Source organism: Pocillopora verrucosa, chromosome 1 (genome assembly GCF_036669915.1).
Source record: "Pocillopora verrucosa isolate sample1 chromosome 1, ASM3666991v2, whole genome shotgun sequence".
NCBI lineage: Eukaryota > Metazoa > Cnidaria > Anthozoa > Scleractinia > Pocilloporidae > Pocillopora > Pocillopora verrucosa.
This window is the reverse complement of record NC_089312.1, coordinates 12301476-12319939: the sequence shown is the minus strand read 5'-3', so window position 1 is coordinate 12319939 and position 18464 is coordinate 12301476. Positions and strand designations below refer to the sequence as shown.

The 18464-nt window shown below is 36.7% G+C and overlaps 1 protein-coding gene across 1 annotated transcript; it reads left to right on the top strand.

Annotated features, from left to right (window-relative positions):
• The first annotated feature begins 437 nt into the window (after positions 1 to 437).
• LOC131770274 (cytoplasmic polyadenylation element-binding protein 2) lies at positions 438 to 16722 on the top strand. The gene is made up of 9 exons (XM_059085985.2): positions 438 to 1386; positions 1882 to 1963; positions 7988 to 8032; positions 9693 to 9812; positions 10507 to 10596; positions 11310 to 11428; positions 11989 to 12190; positions 12653 to 12747; positions 13239 to 16722. Exons 1-9 carry the CDS (start codon positions 520 to 522, stop codon positions 13461 to 13463), a joined length of 1845 nt encoding a protein of 614 aa, XP_058941968.1. The 5' UTR covers positions 438 to 519; the 3' UTR covers positions 13464 to 16722.
• The last annotated feature ends 1742 nt before the right edge of the window (positions 16723 to 18464 follow it).

Sequence of the window (18464 nt, the reverse complement as noted above, 5' to 3'; positions counted from 1 at the left end):
GAAAAAAGGAAAATTATACATTGCAATCGCTTTAATCTATTGACTCTCTCTCGCGCGCTCATGAAAAGCGACTGTATCCTTAGCCTACAAACCTCGCAATCGTATTTACGCATTTAGTTGTTTACACTGGCGAGGCATCTTCCGCTAGCATTTCGGCCTTTTTTCAGGATGTTGTTTCTCAAGCCACCCCGAGGCCTTTAAAAGCGCCAGTCGCATTCAATATTCTTTCATAAGGGCAGAAAATCGTATTTTCCTCCTTAGGTCAAATCAAACACCACCGTTGTCGAAAACACATTAGAAATGCGCGTCCGATCGTCGAATCTGATTTCATATGATCATTATTAATTTTCCCATAAGCAGGTAGAACCACGTGATACTGACCGCGGAACCATTCATCTGACTCGCATCCTGTTCAACTTGACAGAAAAAGGAACGACGTGGCGCGGTGAACACAATAGCACCTGCTGTATACGTAATCCACTAAGGCACTATTTCGCCTTAGTTCTACAATTCTGGGATATGGCCGATTTTGGCCACACAACAAGATCACTTTCACCAGTTGACTACAGTCACAGCGACTCGCGAGCGACGTCGCTTTTTTTCCCTGGAAATCTAAAGGAGGAACATTCGGAAAACAAAAATATTAAAAACGGTTCATGCGAAGACTGTTTAGACGACTCGCCAAAATCTAAGGTAAATTCAACGCAGGGAAATACACCTTTGGAGCAAACAAAACTTAATTTCACGAGAGATTCAGAGAACTCCATGTTTCACGATTTTGCAGCATCGACCACGTTTTGGTCGCCAGCCACCGTAGAGGATGTATTTGTACAACCCGGCGCAATTCCACAGCCAGTAAACGGCATTCATTTACCCTCCAACACTCCGGTTATAACCCAGCCACGAAGATTAAATGGGCCGACGAATATGACGACAACAATGAACCATCAGCCAAGAAGACCGATTCCTCATAACTCGGCGTTTATAACGCAAAACAAATCAATGCCTACTATAACAAGTTTGGGGGGATGGAATCAACAGACCCCGCCATCCATTTCAGGCTGGCCTTCACAACAACAAAACTCGTGGGGAAGTCGGCCTTCAAACCACACACTGAACGCCATAAATTTCCCACATGGAAGAAATTCTAGGCCGTCTTCTTTAACACTTCCAAGCTCTTCGCGAATGCGAAATCATCATCGTCTAAACCCTACGTTTCCTCCTGTTTCAAGATCGACCATCTCAACACAGAGCATAACGCAGGGATTACAAAGTTTGAGTCTGAATCGGCAACCCGTGGACGGTACGATTTTGGATGATATCCCTAGCCTTGGAAATTCACATGGCCAAAACAACGAGCTTTCAAACTCCCTTTACTCGTATCAGGTAAAATCATAGAAATTATAAAACATATTTTGAAGGAAACATCATATACAAAAGAACAAGTAGGCACATAAAAAGATACCGTACGTTGGGTGATTCTCCCTTCCAATGCAGATTATTTTTTGAACCGAAATTAAGAAGAGTACAACGTTACGTTCACACGAATACAGTTAGAAACCGTAATAAAGAATCCTTTTATATTAGATAAGAGATGTCTATTTAAAGCCACACGGTATTTTCCATGAAATCGTTAGGAGACGACGAGCGAAATAAAAAATGAGAAATATGGATTCGCTAGAATCAATAATGTTTTCTCCGTCCTTTCACCAAAACATACATAAATTAATGAGGGAAAAAGTTGGCTTAAAGGTACAGCTGCTTCGAAATTATGATGTAAAGTCGTAATAAAAGTGGAAATTTAGGGAAATTTTTTTTAAACCTTTGTGGATCTTAAACTCTCATCACTAATGGATCTTTTGTCTTCTCTTTCCTATTCAGGATTCAATGAAATTTCCATCTTTGGAGACCCGTTTACTTGATATAATTCGTTCTCCTTCGGATCCTCCAGATAACTTAAGCGGTTAGTATGATCTTTTATTACGACGCAAAATCCCTTTATATGTCTGAAGGCACAAGGAAGAAGAAGCATGAATAAAATACCTTGTTCAATAAGAGCCAAAGCAACAGGAACATACAATTCTATCAAATTTTGCCACGCTCATATACCGGCATAACATTTTGTTTTGTGAAATTAGGTTGTGCGCAAACGTACATTGCTTTTAACACATGTTACAGATTTAGCCAGTCTTTATGGGAAATTTCTCTTCCTGAGAGTTCATCTGGTTAATAATGAGTGCGCATCGCGATAGAACATTCATTCACGTTCGCATCTCGCTGGAAATCCCTATTAGACTGCGGTAAAGTAAGAATATGAAAACTTTCATTCCCTACTAATTTCTGGCTCACGGCACCTGCACTTTCCGCGATGGTTCTTTTAATTTTTAATGGGTTTTCAAAATGGCCAGAAACAAGAATATTTGACGTTTCTATTATATCTTCGCTGCTTTCCCTTTCGTTTTGGGAAATTAGATGTTCTACATCTATAAAAGATTTTCTTTAAAACAAAAAATTGATGGGTTAGTGTTGTTGACAATCAGCATTTTTAGTTTTAGTTAAGATAAACCTAAAAAATGGCGGTAAATGCGTAAATCGTGGGAAGAGGACTCGAAAGATACATTTGGAAGAAAACTACAAACTACAGTTTGGAAATACTCCTTTCTCAATTTTAAATAAAAAAGAAAATAATTAGAGTACGCTTGTTTCCTAAGTCATATGAATGTCTAGGATGCTACACTGTGGATGCTGATGAAGTACCACTGGTAAAATTGCAAAGGAAGGAAGCCATAAAATTATCCTTACTATTTAATTGTCTCAAAGTCACTTCTCGTATCATTCAAAGAAAAATTGTTTCATGTCGTATTCTAACAAATTGTCGTCGTTGACTGTTAAAGGAAAGAATAACGAAAAATTAAAGATGGACTGCATGAGGGTGCATGGTCGCCGACTGCTTTATTACGGGAAACGACATTTAAATCTATCCTTCGAGTTGAAGTGTGTGCGACGGTCAAAAAGATGAAAAGTCAGAGATGGCGAAGGCCATAATCATTTCATTTAGATCAGAATATTCATTGGAAGGATCACAAAAATGTCCCTTTCTTTCCCTTACATAGAATGAAAAGTTAAAAATCATCCAAGTCATGAAAACATTGTTGAATGTTTTTCATATTGTCTCCACGCCGTTCCGTCCGTTGAAAAACGATAATCAGCTACTTCAGATAATCCTCTGTTTAAATTTGTTGCGTTTGCTTCTTTAGCAATCTTTGTAAAACCATAGTTCTACTAACTCATCTACAAAATCAGACTCCCAGCGGTCTCATTTGGTTGAATAACCTTTTAACGCGAACAAAATTTGTGAAATTACTGTTAGTCCTGAAAGGGAGAAAAAGCACAATATCACCGCTTTTACAACTTGTAGTGAAGGTTTCTCTAGTCCCCTGAGACAAAATCAAAATCACAACAGTTGGGTCTGACTACCAAACATATTTCTTTTCTTTAAGGAAAATAAACGTAATTTGATTTCTATTTAGTGTCGCTCAAGTCTCACTTTTACGGCTCGTGACTGATCAAACACTTAAAATTGGTCAAAAGAAAACACAAAAATGGGAGCTCGAAGGAAACGTCTTTCTTACGCCAAACAAATGAAAAAGGTTTTTCTTATATGACGAAAAACTGCGAAAGTATAAGATCAATGAAGAGGGCTTACGCAAGAAACGCCAACGCAGCTTCGTCCCTGAGGTACAAACAGACCCAGTAACTAAATTTCTTCCGTATTTCAATTCTTCTCTATGAGTGTGAGAATAGGAACAAAATCCATTAATCATCTAAAACAGAGGAAGCGAGGTTTCTGAGAAAAAAGCAGTAAAATGCAGATTTATACGGCATCTCATAGTTAGTAAGATCGCATCTATAAAGCTGACGTTATAATGACTGGTGATGTTTTTTGACGAAAAGAAAATATTCCACCGAAAATTTTGATCAAAAACTAAAAGAAATACAAGGAAAACCCTCAACGAGAAAGGAAAGCTCGGGAGAGACAAATTTTATTGATAATTTATTCAAGTCTACCTTCCTTCCGTTCTTTTTCCCTTTTAAGCTTTCAGCTAAAAAACTGTAGCAGACGTTAAGTAAAGCACCGAGCAAAGTTACCGATATAAAGCTGACGATACCATTGAAGAGAAGAGACGAACGAACTCTCGATCTTTTAAAGGGAATTTTCCTTATTTAAATTGAAATTTAGAGTTCAAATCGAGAATACATATCAGAATTTTTAACTAAAACTTTACTACAGTAAACTGAAAACACAATTAAATCTCTCAGCTGCACGCGGTTTTATATTAATATTCAAAACGAGAAAACCAATTTTAATAGCGAAAAGTAGTTCTGACGTGATGTTTTATTAAAGCTCTTCTTCGCTTTGAAGTGCATTTTCTTGATAGGATATTATTCTGCAATAATTATCAACATTTCCTCTCATACGTTTGGCAAAAAGGACCTTTATATAGGGCCACAAGCTGAGTTTAGAATATAACATGGATAACAGCTGTATGGATTTTCAGTAACAATAGGTCAAAATTACTCTCCATTAAAATTTCTCTATCTGATTGGTTACGAGAAAGAAAGGCAAATCTTTGGCAGCTAAGGAAGCACATTTGGCGATTATGTCAAACAACGTCTCTCAGAAGATGCCAAGCTTTTGGAGACATCGATTTGCGGAGTTGTCTAATGAGATTTCTAGGTGAATATCCTTAGAGACCCCTTTGCCATTTCAGACAACCTTAGTAACGTCTGGCTAAAATCGTGCTCATTTGTATTGAGAATTGAGACTCGTTAACAAGTTTTTAAGTCAGCACGATACTCGATGCAAATTTATTTCAACACTTTCCTTTGACTTCCAACCAAGTCAAACTGAATTGCTGCTCTGCGAAGTTGCTCTTCAACATTTGTTTGCACTTTATTTCACAGACATGTGCACTTGTGTGGCAAAAAACCTTCTCTTTCATGCGTTTCTTCATAAACCAACTAAGCTGAGAAATTATGATACATCATAATCATTTTTAATTTTAATTTCGGGAGGATACTACTGGCGTTCATAAATGTGTTTAGACTGCTCTGTTCCAAAAGCCTGCGTCCTACTTAAAATACATTCCACTTCTTCATAAGGAGCGATTGCCCTACTCTTTTGAAATCGAGAGCATTATTTATGAAGAAAAGTTAAAATATCTGTCTGATGAAAGGATAACGTTGTACTTAAATTTTGCCGCTAGTAATAAAGACTTTAAGCAATTCATTAAGTTAAAACAAACCATGTTCACTAGTCTCAAATCTGGTGTCTAAATTGACCTGATTAAGGCCAGGATATGTGCCAATCATCTTGTGATGAAGGTAATGTCTCCAAGAAAGATATTTTTGCAGAAAACGGAAAAAATGTGGAAATGATTTCATGCAAGAAATTCGTGGGCATAATCTCCGTTAACTTTAATGTTAATGAAATTTAATTGAGATTATGCCTACAAATTTCTTGCATGAAATCATTGCCACAAAGAAGTAACTAAAAGCGGTGACTCTTACTTGTGAATGAACAATCGATTTTGTAATCGTTAGCGTTATGACCTTAGATTGTTTCCCAAACTGTCACATATTTAGTCCAATTTGGTTCTTTAATGAGCTTACGGTCTATTAAAAATAAAAACGATTTTAAGAGGCTTTGTAATTGAGAATAACAAATGTAAACTGTGGGCGCAGAACGAGAAACATAGTAGACGAGCGTTGAAAGATGGAATGATGCCATAAAGAGGGATAGTCAAAAAACGCCATTATATATCTCAAAATATCGATTCAGGTTAAGTTGATTTTGTGGATTACGTCCAAGAAGTCAGATATAGTAATCATCATTTCGTTTTTCTGATTACACCTCTTGTGAAGAAAGCAAAAGTTCATAGCGTGCGCCTCGATATATGCCATCATCAATAAATCGTCAAATATTAACGACATTGACTACATAATAACATAGAGGAAGGTCGTTACAGGGAAATCTTGAACCGGGGCCGTAATCATCGTGCAAGATCACTGTAACAAGGCCGAAGTTGGAGATTTTAGATTTTACCTAAAGAACGTCCCTCTTGGTTATTGAGTTAATTGCTTTACGGCTAAGAAAACGTTTCTGAAAAGAAAAAGAAACTCGACAGGCGGGTGCAATTCACTCACGATGACGATGACGGAGACTGAAGTATTCTGCATAATGCATTCCGAAACATTTCAGTTTTAATTCAACAGGAGGCCATGGGTGCTTTTCTGTAAACATTAACGTTGAGACGTTGATTCTTGAGTATCAGACACTACAGTACTGTAACAATCATTTTTAATGAAAATGGATAGTTTTTGATAACTCCAGGAGCACGCTTGGGATATGAGTCAATATCGTATCCAACAAGGGGGAATGGAATGATTCAGTTTTATTAAATTTTTTTTCACTCTCAAAGTTTTTTTCAAATTAAAATTTCCGTAAGTCGATGTTGCATCCGACCGCCAAAGCGGCAAAATAATCACATGAAATGTGTAATACTATAGGACCGGAGCTAAACAAAATCCAACGCTAAAAGCAGTTTACCCAGCCGGACCTGAATAGCTAAGTGAAATGAAGAAATTTTTAATCCGAAAAAAGTTCAAGGGTACGAGCTAGAACACTTCCGCAAAAGCATTCAAAACTGTCTGGGTTCGACAACTGTTTTGGTTTGTGGAACCGAGCGAAGGAAGAGATTGAAGACAGTTTTCGTTTAAATGTCTTCAACTCTGGGTCTCGATCCAGGTGTAGGAGTAACGAGTTACAGATTGAGATTAGTATTCGGTTCACTTTGTAGAACTTCAAGCTTATTCTGAAGCATTGTGTTAATTCACAAATGTTTTGCTATGTGGTAGCCAAGGGAAAATAACCAAAGTTATGGCTGCCTGAACGTAGTTTACAGATAAGCTGATGTAAATAAAGGTCCTGGTCTAGCTTAGATATTTGAAGGCAAAGTTTGTAAGTTATCCCAAAGTTTTGGAGGTAACCGGCTGTTCTCTTTGTTGTGCTCTATCTTTTTGTAGACTAGATAACACTAGTGCCAGGTGCAACGTTTTATTACTGAAACTTCAACTATACCTACTATCAAATAGAGCTTTATCAGACTCTTTTGATTTTCTTTTTTTTACCGTGATAACATTGACTAGCATCTGTTTTACTTAATTTCCACCGCTCAGGAGAAGCGTTTGCTTCCGCCCAAAATTTGATTCAGCTTAACAACGCTTGATTTGACTATTTTCCATTTTAGGATGGCTTGGTATATGAGCTGATAACTGTAACTGATTGGTCCAATCATAACACAAAAAAAAATGATTATCTCATCCACATATATGTGACAAGTTTTGTTAAATGAATACTCGATAGTTGACCCATGTCACATTTACAGTTTGACCCTAAGCTCGAATCGGTGAATCGGTAAATGAGTAGGTGAACGGGGGCATCTTCTGATTGCAAAGAGCGACTTCCGCTCAGTTGAATCAAATTGGTTCGAAATGATGGTTAGCAGCTTCCACATTTGCTTCCCTTGAGTTTGCATAAAAATTCTCGATTGTTTATCAATACGTATTCATCAATTTTCAAACAAGTACGTTCACCAGAGTAACATTACAGGCTCTTGTAAACGCCCTTACTTTTTGCATAATGCGTCCTTAAAACAAGAACGAGGTCAATGACTCCTATTTGTTTTTTTCTTAACTACAATCTACCACAGCTCTTTGCAAAGTTTCCAAAAAAAAACGTTAACAAAGTTCGGCGCCAGCTTGAAATTTGGCTGAAAATCTCAAAGGAAACGTTTCAAAACTTTTGAGCAACTTTGCATTTTAGGCATTATATCGACAATTTGGGCATTATTTGAGCACATGGTGGCCTTTCTTAAGCATGGCCATGTGAATACTAACGAGATATTCTATCTTTTCTGCATTTCAGCCTTCAAGTATCATCTGCAAAAGAAAGGAATTTCTCACGCAGGAGGTAAATAATTAAACGATTTTATTTTGTAATTTAACCGTACACAGTAAGCATCATCTAATTGGTTACCCTGCGTTCACGGCAGCCCATGTTTCGTCAGACTGTATAGTCCCGATATGATGAAAAGATTTGGGAAATATACTTAAATAATAAAAAAGAAGCTTTTTCTCTTCCAAATATCTACTGTAACAATTTTTGAAAAAATAGATATTATCCTGCTGCAATGATTGAAAAAAATTGCAAATATGCAATTTAACTAAAAGTACGTCCGTTAGCTTCAAATTATGTCGCCTTGAAAAGAGGATAAGGCGACCAAATTTCTCCAAAACTGGATTGAAAAAAATTTCATCTGTTATCAAGTAAGTTATGTATCTCAGAAATCTGAGATATATAACTTACATGGGAACGAAAAGTGACAACATGATAATGACATGGCTTAACAAGCTTGATTTCAGTTATTCTGAGCTTGTAACAATGCCGTTAATTTTACGCAGTTTTTAAATTGCGTAGACCTAACGGGATAACATTGTGAAAAAAAATTGATATTAAAGAATGTTAGCTCTACCAACAACATAATGAACAATGTCATGGAACCAACACAAGGACCAGTTCCTAGTTGGCTTATTGGCTTATTTGGTAGAGTGCTGCACCTGTATCGCAGAGGTCAGGGGTTCAAATCCCGTACAGGCCTGATTTTTTCTTCGGGCCTTATTTTCACTGCTGCCTAGAAATCCGCCTTCGTGGGATAGAAACATTTATAACATGTGTCAAGCATAGGAGGCTCCATAGGGGTTTTTAACCGCGCGAGATCTTGGTGCGAACATAGCCCGAGTGTCACCATGCAAAACAAACATGGTGGCTCGATACGATCGCACGATTGTTACCTGAAAAGGTGAGTTAAAAACAGTTTAACTCCACACAGTTTTTGTGTGATGGAATCTAGGGTTTCCAGCAACTGCACCCGTAATGTTCATAGTCCCTGTACAAAAGAAGTCAACTGAAAAGAAAACACCGTGGGAAAGATTGCCAAAAGTTTACGCATGCTCAGATATAGATCTTGGCGAACTTTTATTCCATGACGTAATGTTATGCGACAAAGAAAATCGGAGTCTTTCGAGCAAGATTTATCGCGTTTCCTTCGATGGAATTTTGCTGAACTGTTTGCTTGTAAAAAAAAGAAATTCATGACCAAATTTGAGATAGAGGTGGAACATACAAAATTGCAAATAGCGAGGAAACTTTCTCTGAAACCCCTATTTTTTTGAGCTTTTAAATGATCGGCAGAACAAATTTCACAAATTGTAAAAATTTTGAGAGATAGAAGAAAATCAGGGGCAAGGCCAAATTATCAGCGACGAGCGCTTCCCTTCGTGGAGCCTTAGCTTAATAACGAAAATCAGTTTGATAATATTTACAACAGCAAACAATAGTCCGAACCTTGCTCATCGCCTTTTGATGGCTTTCAGTGACCTTGAAAAGCAAAAACATAAACATTTCCTAGAAAAACATTACGCAGGCGCGCGCGCCAACATTGAGCAAAAACCCTACAGGGCTTCCTTACCCGGGGTAAATTTCTGCAACTAACCTTTTTCAAGATTTATATTTTCCTAACAAGTGTACGGGAAATTTATTTATTAATAATTACTTATTTATTTGCTCATAGATCAAATTGTACCATCAATATGGTCTCTTAGTTGCTCTCCAACATCGGATTTGCCGGATCATATCGAGCGTTACTCGAGGAAAGTATTTGTTGGAGGACTGCCTCCAGATATTGATGAAGGTATGAAAACATTTTATGCTTGTGCACAGGCTATTAACTACTCATTAACTAGAGTAAGGTCGTTAAGGGATACTCTCAGACTGAGGCCTTGATAACTAAATTGTCGAGATTATTTAGTCGTATTTTATATAAAATGTTCAGTAAGAAAAATTGATTCAATCGAAACCCGTTACTTTACTTCAGGTAGAGCGTTCTTTCATCTATTTCTCGTTTCAAAAGGGTCCAACTGAACAAGTCAAGTCCATGAACCAACACGTATTCTGTTAAAAATATTTTCATTCATTCATTCATCATTTCAGCAGTAGGAAGTATTTCAACGGATAAAAGTCAATGGATGAAGAAGTGTACTTAAAAACTTGTTCCAATGTTTACGGCCACTTGGTAAAACAAGATACAAATGCTATAGGAAACCCGTTTCTGAATATGTCAGTACTCGTCATGGCTTTAGTTGAAGATACTAAACTAGCAAATAGTCTTTGGAATTTGGGGCACCTCTGCCCCTTGAGGGTTGCGTCAGTAAATGAAAGAAGGGCTTCTTAAGGGCGACTTGGCTTTACTTCGATAAAAGTAGCACTGCTGCTACCTGGAAACTCTCATTAACCTAAAAGGGCCGAGATTTAGTAGTGTCCAGATACTTGGTCAGTAGAGACATTTTGATTAGCTTCAGCTGCAAGTCTTATGTATTATTTTATAGATGAGATTCACGCCAGTTTCTGTCGGTTTGGTAGTTTGACTGTAGATTGGCCTCACAAAGCAGAGAGCAAGTCATACTTTCCGCCCAAAGGTAAGCTTATTAGGTGAACTTCTTTTTGAATTCAGGCCTTTCCAATAAGAACACACGATAACTTTAACGCACCACTTTTATTCCTTCTTCACGACTTCGCGCTGTAATGTCGAAGGTTCTTTTAAATTACCATAACGCCTATATCAAAACATTTCTTCCATATGAAAAAGGAACGACGTTTCGACTGCTCAACAGTCATTTTTAAGTTGGAGGATAAAGAATTTTATCATGCGCTTCTATGATTAATTGTAAAAATGCTAATGAGATACTGACGAAAACTGCGGCAAGAGTGATGAAAAACGCTAAGGTGAAAGAAACATTAAAAGTGAATCGATTAGGTAAATACTTTTTTGCATCACACAGACCGCACTTATGATAATAAACAAAGTTTTGTTGATTAACAATTGGAGGTTTTTGTGTTCTTTCGGCTGTAATCGTCCTTGATCTCCTGACTTGTGTAAACGGGCTGGACATCGGCAACAATCTTTCGGCTGAGATCACCGAGTTGGTGTCTTACCGCATTTGCTGCTTTCTGGTCTTTGAACGGTAGGACAACTCTGATAGGAGCATCGTGTTCATCGCATACTTGTTGTTTAGTACAGTGACTTTCATTTCAATAAAATGTCTGATGGTATTCTCTAAAAAAGTTTCGGGGTAAGAAACGTCGCGCTTTTTAACGTCAATTTTTATAATAAAATCCATTTCTTCCACAGGTTATGCATTTCTGCTGTACCTGGAGGAGCAATCGGTGCAGAAACTAATCGACGCCTGCTTCCAGCAAGATGACAAACTCTACCTGTGTGTGTCCAGTCCTACTATTAAAGACAAACCCGTGAGTTCCTTTTCTCTGTGTCCCTATCATTATTCTAACTCGGATGGAAGACAGGAGAACTCTTAATTTGGAATTTAACATTTTATTTTTTAGCAAGGTGTCTTGAGTTATTTCCGAACATCCTTATCGGTTCTTACTCCGTATTATGTTATGCTGACCGTTTCCACAGAAACGGCCATAAGCCATGTATTTTTGGTCGCGATAGCCGGCAAATTCAAACTAAACAGGTTAGGTTCGGGTGCCACATATGAAACTACTTACTGACGTAACTTGCTTCAGCTGTACTGGAGAATATTGGCCCAAGGTCGCTTTTGAACGGACGTCGCTGCGCTCAGTCCGTACTGCTACGACCTCCGGCAAATCTTCCCCTGTACGGCCCTTATGATCGGTTAGTACGATGTTGTAAATTTTTTTCAACTCTGATTAACCTAGTTGCCTAGAGCCTACAAAGACCTATGTTAAATTAGCGGATGTAATTTAAAATTTCTTTCTTTCCCCCTTCCCCCTTCAAGAAAAAATTGTGAATGTATGAAAAAAACTCATTTCGTTTGAAACTACAGGTTCAGATAAGGCCTTGGAATCTGAATGATTCAGATTTTGTCATGGACGGTTCACATCCACTTGACCCAAGGAAAACAATTTTTGTCGGTGGAGTGCCTCGCCCATTGAGAGCAATAGAGCTGGCCATGATAATGGATCGGCTGTATGGAGGAGTCTGTTATGCTGGGATAGATGTAGATCCTGAACTGAAATATCCTAAGGGTAAGAGTTATTTAGCTTAACGCAGTTGTTACGTTTCAGTAATAAAAAGTTGCATAAACTCGAAGAAAGATTTTTTCAAATTCGAATCAGCTAACTGGATTAGTAAAACGACATTTAGGAAAAGGATTACATGCAAAACGAAAAAATATAGCGAAGACAATAGAGCAATTTTACAAAGCGTGCATATGCAAAATTACGAATATCGAACAAATTGCAACGGCAAATGAATAAAGGGGTAAGTTTCTAAAGAAACTGTGGTGCTACGTCGGTGGGAGAGTATAGCAGGTAATTTAGTGTTAACAACTGGGTTGAAAACGTAAATTAGCCACGGTAAAGGGCGGCTAATACGGTGGCTAATACACGTTTTCAACCCAGTTGTTAACACTAAATTAAGTTGCAACGGCAACAGATAAGGAGCTGCTGTTCAGCTTTTGACATATTACATTTTGCTTTACATTTAAGGTGCTGGTCGAGTGGCCTTCTCCAATCAACAAAGTTATATTGCCGCTATCAGTGCCAGATTTGTGCAGCTGCAACATGGCGACATAGATAAAAGAGTAAGCCTTTCGACTGACATTGTTAGTCATGTCATGTTAGTCAATTTTTCGCGATTTTGGGCCAAGACAAACCTATTTTCACTACTGATATTACATCTCCTTATACCATCGTTCCCAATAGCGGAGGTCGGAAAAACTACTTTGCCCACTTGAATAAGTGTTAACACCCAACTGTTTTTCATTCGGGAATAACTATTATTAGTTTCTGGTCATCCACTAAATGCCGAATTACTACCTGTGATAAAAAGACAAATCACTATCATGAGAGAATACCGTATACCTGAGCAAAAAAGTCTTGGAATACCTTATTTCTCAAACCCCTCTAATATTATATATATTAATATTATAACTCTTTTGAAGATATCTTAGTTAGCTGTGTTGATAGTTGTAGGTTTTAAATAAAAATAGCTTTACTCCCATTTTTTATTTTACTCCATTAGTATGTGCAATAGCCTTTCTTATCAATAACACAGTTTCATATCACTTTCCAGGTTGAAGTCAAGCCATATGTTTTGGATGATCAGTTGTGTGACGAGTGTCATGGCGCCCGGTGCGCAGGTAAATTTGCACCATTTTTTTGCGCAAATGTCACGTGCCTGCAGTACTATTGCGAACAGTGCTGGGCACTCATACACTCCAGGCAAGGGCGGGAATTTCACAAGCCTCTGGTCAAGGAAGGCGCTGACCGACCAAGAACCGTTCCATTTAGGTGGTAAAGAAATATAGTTAATTCAAGTAAATATCAACTCGATTCCAAGTTGATAAGAATTTCTTTATCCAGTTAAAGAGAAAATACCATCTTGAATTGGATGAAAAAATCTGCTTAATCAAATTGTTGTGATTAGTAAACTCAGGTATGCTTTGTCTTTCCTTTCTCTCTTACTTCTTCACTACTGTGTGGTCTATGATGTAAATGTTAATTGGAGTTGAGTTAGTGAGAGGAAAGTATATAATAGAATTGGTGTCAGGTAATCGAGGTTGTCGTTTACGAAGGAAGCATTTTGCTTGGTAGAAATTCACTCCACAACGCCGAGTGGACTCTCAGTTTATGCGTTTAAATTTCACAATTAACTTCAATTTGAAAGTGAAGAATTTTTCAAGAATATTTCGGAATGTGCGGGAGGTTTCCTTTTCCATTTTAGTAGTTTAACACTTTTATCGAGTACTAAATTTTAATTTTTTAACCGAAGAGAAAATTGCATACTTTGAACGAGTAGAGTTATTTTATTTAACGAATTACAACTACATGAAATTAAAATATTATTGCTAATAGAATTGTAAATACCAGCTGAAAAGCAAAATTAAATTTCAGCGAAGAAAGATAAGTTGTAAACTTACGCAAAGATTATGCCTTGGTGCGAAGAGGGAATTTTTTTTCTGGAGTTTAATTTTGTAGAATGTTTAGTAATGACTCATGGGAGAATTACCATTGTTGAAATAGTTTTAGATATGGGCAGGACTACTGTTAAAAACGAACAAACAAACAAAAAAAAAAATACTTCTAAGTCAAATAAAGAAGGGGCGGGGTGGGGAGGATGGGGGGCAGTATGCAAATTCTTCACTGAGCCGGAGTGCAAAACCAAGACATCACGACAATCGGATTGAAATGGATTAAATAGCCTGTATATTTTTTGTTTCCGTTATTTCAAAACAACACAATTGTGATGAGAAATAATGATTGGTTTTTTAAACCGTACTATCGATGTTGGATAATGAATAACACAGTGATAAATTGAAACGGAGAAATCATTCTACTTTGTTTCGAGAGGATAAAGCTATTATCTTTTATCTTTTGTTCAAAAGGGCAGAACTTTTTTATAGATTTTATATTTACTTCAAATAATATATGAAATGAGTTTAATTTTGGAAACATTTAGTTTTAGAAGATGATAAAATCAGTTTGAGAAATATCAATTCATACAATTTAAGGGTTGCTTGTTCGCGTGGCAGAAAGTGACAATCGTGTGCTGCTGGGAAAAAAAGATACTGTTCTAATTAGGCTTCAAACTTTAAAGCATATCAGAACACTTGCAATTTGTACCATTTTTACCAGTTACACCTGAGACCCGATGACCCAAACTATATCAATGTAATTTCACACGCACAACATGCTAATTGGCTTTAGATGTTACATTCGTTACAATTTTTGTTTTGTACAAAACAGATTATTTGCTCAAGATTTTTAAAGGTTCTATAAACGTACTTCTTCAAAATTTGTCAAGAAGACTTTTTACATTTAAAATTTCGTAGCAAAGGGGTCAGTGACGACGTCACGATTGAGTACAATAAATTGCTCTCACAATGATTTGCTATTCAAGTATTTTTGAAATTGTCCATCCTTTTGTAATTTTAATAGGCTTTAACTTGTATGCACGTTTACCTCGTTCGGTGACTTGAAAACTATCTGCCACGCAAACATCATCTCTGAATTTGATAAGTTACACCTTTTCACTTATTCTAGCTCGTACAAATGTATAATAATATTTTTTGCTTTATTTATGCATGTTATTCGCTATCTCAGAGTGTAAGGTTTATAAGTTATTAGAACCTGTGTGGGCATCATCTACACGAGAAAAAAAGTGCCTGGTTAAGGACTTCCTCCAAAAAAGGTAACAATTAATGAAAGTTAATGGTAGCACCACAGCTAGATCTCACAAGAAGTGTAATATCCTAATGTTTTTAGACTGTTCTTGAAGACTATCATTAACTAATCTTTTTTCAGTTTCAATAATTACACCATACCACATACGAATCAAGACTGACTAGATTGCTTTCCCTCCAACTATCCCAAAACTTATATCTTTTTTATGCCTTGAGGCAATATCTTTCGAGCTAACTATTACCATTTTCCACCATGCAAGAAATGTATGAAATATTTATAGATCACTTCACTTAGAAAATGCTACTTTATTTCTACTTAAGAAAAAGGTAAGATATATCTTTGGGATAAAATATTATATCAATGACGTTTGAAAAGAAAGCCTTGTGTAGAGTGGGTGCATTAGTTTTCCTTTTACTTTAATTGTTCTTAATTTGTTTCCCTCCCACAGACAACACACGGTCTGAGCAAGCATCTTTATTTATACACTCAGTAAGACATAACTGCATCAATTCTCACTAGCAGTAAATACTAGTAAAGAATAACAATGATTAACTATGCTAGGTCTGAGGGCGAGTTTGTGGGCTTTCAAAACTGATTTAAGCACAAAAGCTTAAGCTTTGTTTTTCACAAAGGTTGTAGCCGGAGAAAAGAAATTAAACGTAATTTCCATACGATTAACAAGCTTAAGCATACACGCTACGCTAGCTATCCTTAATAGTATTGTAGACTACGCCATACATTTGATATTTTCTTACCATTTACGTGGTTGCACGCAACCAAATTAATTCGAAGAAACGTCTGTCTTAACCAAGGAAGTTTTCCCTAAAACGGGTCTGAATCGAGGTGAAAACCATGAAATAATTTGAAATAAAAGTATCCTCACCATCAAATATATAATTACTGGTAGCGAAGCAACTATTGTACCATGAGAAACGGAAATAAAACTATGAAATTACAAACGTAGGAACTGTAAAGTAGTTAGAAGAGGTTGATGAATAAAGAACAATAAAATTTATCTTAAGTCATATCAAAGAAGGGAAGAAAATGCCCGTTTTAGCCTAGTTAATAGTGTAGCAATCAAAGACCTAGTAGAAATAATGACTTTTAACGAGCAAGGCTTAGTAGGTAAATGAAACGAAAATGGTTGATGATAAAACCTTCAGTAACTAGACTTAAATGGTTTTTAAAAACTAATTTTCACAAAGAAAACGAGTATTCTGTTGAGAAAAGAATTCTTTATTTTCATATGGTTTGCCAGTTTTCATTGACCTGTCATCTTTAAATTGAAGTTTAGATTAGAGTGACGGATTCCTTCAGAGGGAAAAGTAAACAATTCTTTGGAAAAAGGCTGCAGGGATTTTTTTTCATTTTTTACAACTATTTTCTTAGTTTCAGTACAAGTAAGTTAAGCTGATTTTGTTTTTAAATTTTGCATATTTTACTAGCATTTGGAAGTAATTGTTTTATGTACCGTGAAATAGAAACAATGCGACACAAAATCCAATTGACATTATTTATCACTAGGACGCAATTTTAAAAACCTCATATGATGCATGCCGGTTTTATAACTGATGCTATTTTCAAAACGTATTTTGACCTCTGCATTATAGATCTTACAGGTTAATGATAATTATTTTAAGATCTCTTTAATTTTGTATTCAAACATTTGTAGTATGTATTTAAGAATTCTTTGTTTCAGGTATCTGTAAATTCATAATTCTGCAACCGAGGTATAAAGTAAATTTTATAATTGAATATTTTGGTTATATATGGTCAATAGCGGAATAGAAAAAGTGATCTTGATGATTGGAGGTAGCCTGGAGTTTCCCCAGTAGCTACTTTTTTAGTATTAAGGGCATTTATGTGTTACAATGTATGTAACGCCGTTTGCTTCATCCATTAAAGTTCAAATAAATTAACTCTTCTTTGTGTTTAAAACTGCTATAAACCTGGTTGTGTCCTGGTGAAGAACTCGATTCACGTAATAAGCGGGAAAAGGCCATTCGGAAATAAACTTTCTCTAAAACAAATAAACAAAGGGGTAAGTTTCTAAAGAGCCTGCGGTGCTGCGTCGGTGGGGGAGTATAACAAGATAATTTGGTTTTTATAAACCGAGTTTATAATGCAAATTAGCCACCATAACGAATTAACATCAGATTTAAAACTCTGCTGAAAGCACGAAACTCCAATGATTAGAAGTTGTGGACAAAATACAGGGTGCTAAGGAATCAAGACACACGAGGTTAGAATTGCTAGATGTAATAACTACAAGAATCTTTTTGATGAGGTAAAGGATACCAATTCCATCAAGAATGCCATTGAGGCGTGCATCAGCTCACATATCAATAACACCAGGAAAGAGGACAAGTTTCTGGCAATCTCTGATTTTAAAAAAGCCGACCTCCTAAATGACCACTTCTTTACGATAGGCGGACAAATTTCCCATGAATGGCCACCACTTTATCATGATGGCGCTCCAATCAGACCCGCACTATCACATCCACAATCTCGAGTATTAGCCTCACCGCAGAAAACATTACTCATGCCTTAGCAAAATTAAAGTCCAATACTTCTTGTAGTCCTGATGAAGTCCCACCAAAACTGTTCAAGCTGGCCAATACAGCTATTATTCCTTCGTTGCTGTCTGTGTTTAAAGTAAGCGCTAACCGCAACGTTGTTCCTAGTTCCTACCATGTGGAAAACAGCTGATGTTGTACCCATGTACAAAAAAGAAAAAGACGATGAGACCGACAAATGCAACTACCACCCTACTTCATTATTCAGTGTTCCTGGTAAACTAATGGAATCGATTGTAAGTTCCTCCATTACATCGCATGTGATCATTCACTATCTCAGTAATCCTTACCAATGAGAATATAGAAAATAATCATAACTCAACCAATATTCTAAGGTTCTCTTTCGCGTGATATTATCAAAAAAATTGTGTTCGCAGAGCTCCTTATTACTTATTACAAGTAATAACGTAATTACATATCGGTTAGCTTCGACTTTGTAGGTATGTTTTAGAGACAAAGGAATGCTTTCTCCAGGGCTAGGAAATTGTATTCTTGACGGGTATTCAACCCTGAACCGGCACACAGATACTTGAGGAATT

Coding starts and splice junctions, on each gene's coding strand:
- LOC131770274 (XM_059085985.2), top strand. CDS start 520: ATGGCCGATTTTGGCCACACAACAAGATCACTTTCACCAGTTGACTAC. Junction 10,597..11,309: donor GTCATACTTTCCGCCCAAAG/GTAAGCTTATTA, acceptor TTTCTTCCACAG/GTTATGCATTTCTGCTGTAC. Junction 12,748..13,238: donor ATGGCGACATAGATAAAAGA/GTAAGCCTTTCG, acceptor ATCACTTTCCAG/GTTGAAGTCAAGCCATATGT.